This window comes from Nematolebias whitei, chromosome 4 (genome assembly GCF_014905685.2).
Source record: "Nematolebias whitei isolate Nwh7 chromosome 4, NemWhi1, whole genome shotgun sequence".
NCBI classification, from domain to species: domain Eukaryota; kingdom Metazoa; phylum Chordata; class Actinopteri; order Cyprinodontiformes; family Rivulidae; genus Nematolebias; species Nematolebias whitei.
Window position 1 is genome coordinate 26484420 of NC_056501.1, and position 2522 is coordinate 26486941.

Consider the following 2522-nt stretch of genomic DNA (forward strand, 5'->3'; position numbering starts at 1 on the left):
CAAACCTCAAGATGGTCGTCTTTGGATCCGGCGCTGCTTGCACCGCTGGCTGAGCCTGGTAAACTTGTGAAAACTAGTCTTAATGTTCACGGCACTTAGAGTTTTTTTGTTGTATTTAAATTGTTTGTAATGAGGCTTGGTTAGTTTCTGTAGATGTGTTTTGTAGTTTTAGATTTTAAGTTATTTGTACGGTTTTCTGGGAAATTCAGTTAATTGATTTTTACCTCAGATTTCATTCAGTTTGACCTTTTGTTATTGCAGACCTGGAGTCGAAGATGAACTGGGGGACCTTTTATGCCGTGATCAGCGGCGTAAACAGGCACTCCACTGGCATCGGACGCGTCTGGCTCTCGGTCATCTTCATCTTCCGTATCCTGGTGCTGGTGGTTGCTGCTGAAAGCGTTTGGGGGGATGAAAAGTCCGGCTTCACCTGCAACACCCAGCAGCCCGGTTGCAACAGCGTCTGCTATGACCAGTTCTTCCCCGTCTCGCACATCCGGCTGTGGGCTCTCCAGGTCATCCTGGTATCCACCCCCGCGCTGCTGGTGGCCATGCACGTGGCCCACCGGCGGCACATGGACAAGAAGGTCTTGAAGAGGACGGGCCGCAGCAGCCCCAAGGATCTGGAGCACATCAAGAACCAGAAGTTTCAGATCACAGGAGCTCTGTGGTGGACGTACATGATCAGCATCATCTTCAGAATCGTCTTGGAAGTGGCTTTTCTCTACATCTTCTACTTGATCTACCCTGACTTTAAGATGGTCCGTTTGGTCAAATGTGACTCGTACCCTTGCCCAAACACAGTGGACTGTTTCGTCTCCAGACCGACAGAAAAGACCATCTTTACCGTCTTCATGCTGGCCGTATCTGGGGTGTGTGTGCTGCTCAACGTGGCCGAGGTGGCATACCTCGTAGGCAAGGCATGCAAACGGTGCGCAGGCCGCTCTGAAGAGGAGTCGAAAGCAGCCTGGATAAGTCAGAGGTTGTCGTCTTACAGGCAAAACGAAATCAATCAGCTGATAGCAGATCATTCTCTCAAGTCCAAGTTTGCTGTGAGCAAAAAAAGCCCAACGGAGAAAGTCGAGAGTTGTTCGGCTTTCTGAGACTCCCTCAAACTAAAAACAGTAATGGACATGCGCTGCATTAATGAAACTTGGGTACATCTGATCTTTGTCAGCATTTTGACCTTTTATTTATACATCATGAAGTCACTTTTCTAACTATTCTTGCACTGACATAAACATTTGCAGCTTTTCTTGCCTAAAACTTTTAAAGCCCATGGAGAATCTTCTACGGTTTCCCCTTTTAGCTCATTTTCTACAAATCCGACGTATCTGATGGCGCTGTACAACCATGCTTCCTTTGATTTGATTATTATTTAAGCCTTTCGAGTGTTTTCCATTTATTTCCACACGGTATAAAAAGCTTGTTGACAAGTCGGGAACTGATCGAGTTAAACAAACCGTGACTTGGAGCATGATGCCTTCATTTGTTTTGTTCGATGATGCATATTTGTTGTATGACAACACACTTTTAAAGGGTGCTCTTTTGGGGGGTTATTTTTGTATCTTGCAGGTGTTTAAAGATTCATAATTGCTTCCAGCCTTTGTGCATAAATGTTTGAAATAAAAAATCAAATCCAGAACATAGAGATAAAGCACAGATTGTGAAAAGTGCTTTGTAAATTTGCACAGTTTGCATGAATATGTTTTATTCGTGTCCCTTTCTTCTAAACTTGTTAAGCTGCTTGTGTATAAATTTCCATGCAACTTGCAAAATTAGTAAGAACTTGCCAGCTGTGGAAAAAGCACAAAAATAGTGAATTGCTCAAAAATCTAATTTTAACCATACTTTCTTAGCTAACATTGAAATGGCTTAAGTAGCATTTGCTTTTATTTAAATAACCTGAACTAAAGTTATTGCAATTTTCTACCCTCATTTTTTGCTTTTTTACTACAACTTGATCTTCAGCAATATGGAAAAAATGACCAGAATATCACTTATGGTTATTTTAAATGGCAAAGTTGTTTAAATGTTGGGTAAGGACGTCACTATAATCCCAGGTTACATGTTAAATCATTCACAGTAAATAATAATTGCATGAATATGAGTCATATGTGTTATAGTCTGCCTCAAAATCCTTTTCATAAAAAAGTCTTGATTTTTTTAAATCCTGTTGTAACGTGTGTTTTAGCCTGTTGTTTTGGAAACAAAATACACAGGTAGTTGTTAAAAAAAATGGATTTTTAAGTCATTCGGAGCAACAATTGTCATAAAATTCAATATTCCAAACGAATATATTAATTTAACTGAGTTTTCTTTAAGATAAAAAGTTAAAACTATGCAGTTTAATAATTGCTTCCTTGAAGTTTTCTTGTGTTTGGCTCTTACAAGCATTTAAAATGGACCTACTTTTAATTTCTTTTTATCGGATAACAGCTGTAAATGTCACCTGCACCCTTTAAAATGAGCTCACATACTTTTTTTATCAGCTTATGTTTTTTTATATATAATTATTTAGC

General features: G+C 39.8%; 1 protein-coding gene across 1 annotated transcript; it reads left to right on the plus strand.

The window, feature by feature from the left end:
• The first annotated feature begins 269 nt into the window (after nucleotides 1-269).
• Nucleotides 270-1103, plus strand: LOC119409055 (gap junction beta-2 protein-like). Its single transcript, XM_037675915.1, has one exon. The coding sequence runs from the start codon at nucleotides 276-278 to the stop codon at nucleotides 1101-1103; it is 828 nt and encodes a 275-aa protein (XP_037531843.1). The 5' UTR covers nucleotides 270-275.
• The last annotated feature ends 1419 nt before the right edge of the window (nucleotides 1104-2522 follow it).

Excerpts from the sequence above, each read along its gene's own strand:
- LOC119409055 (XM_037675915.1), top strand. The coding sequence starts at position 276 with ATGAACTGGGGGACCTTTTATGCCGTGATCAGCGGCGTAAACAGGCAC.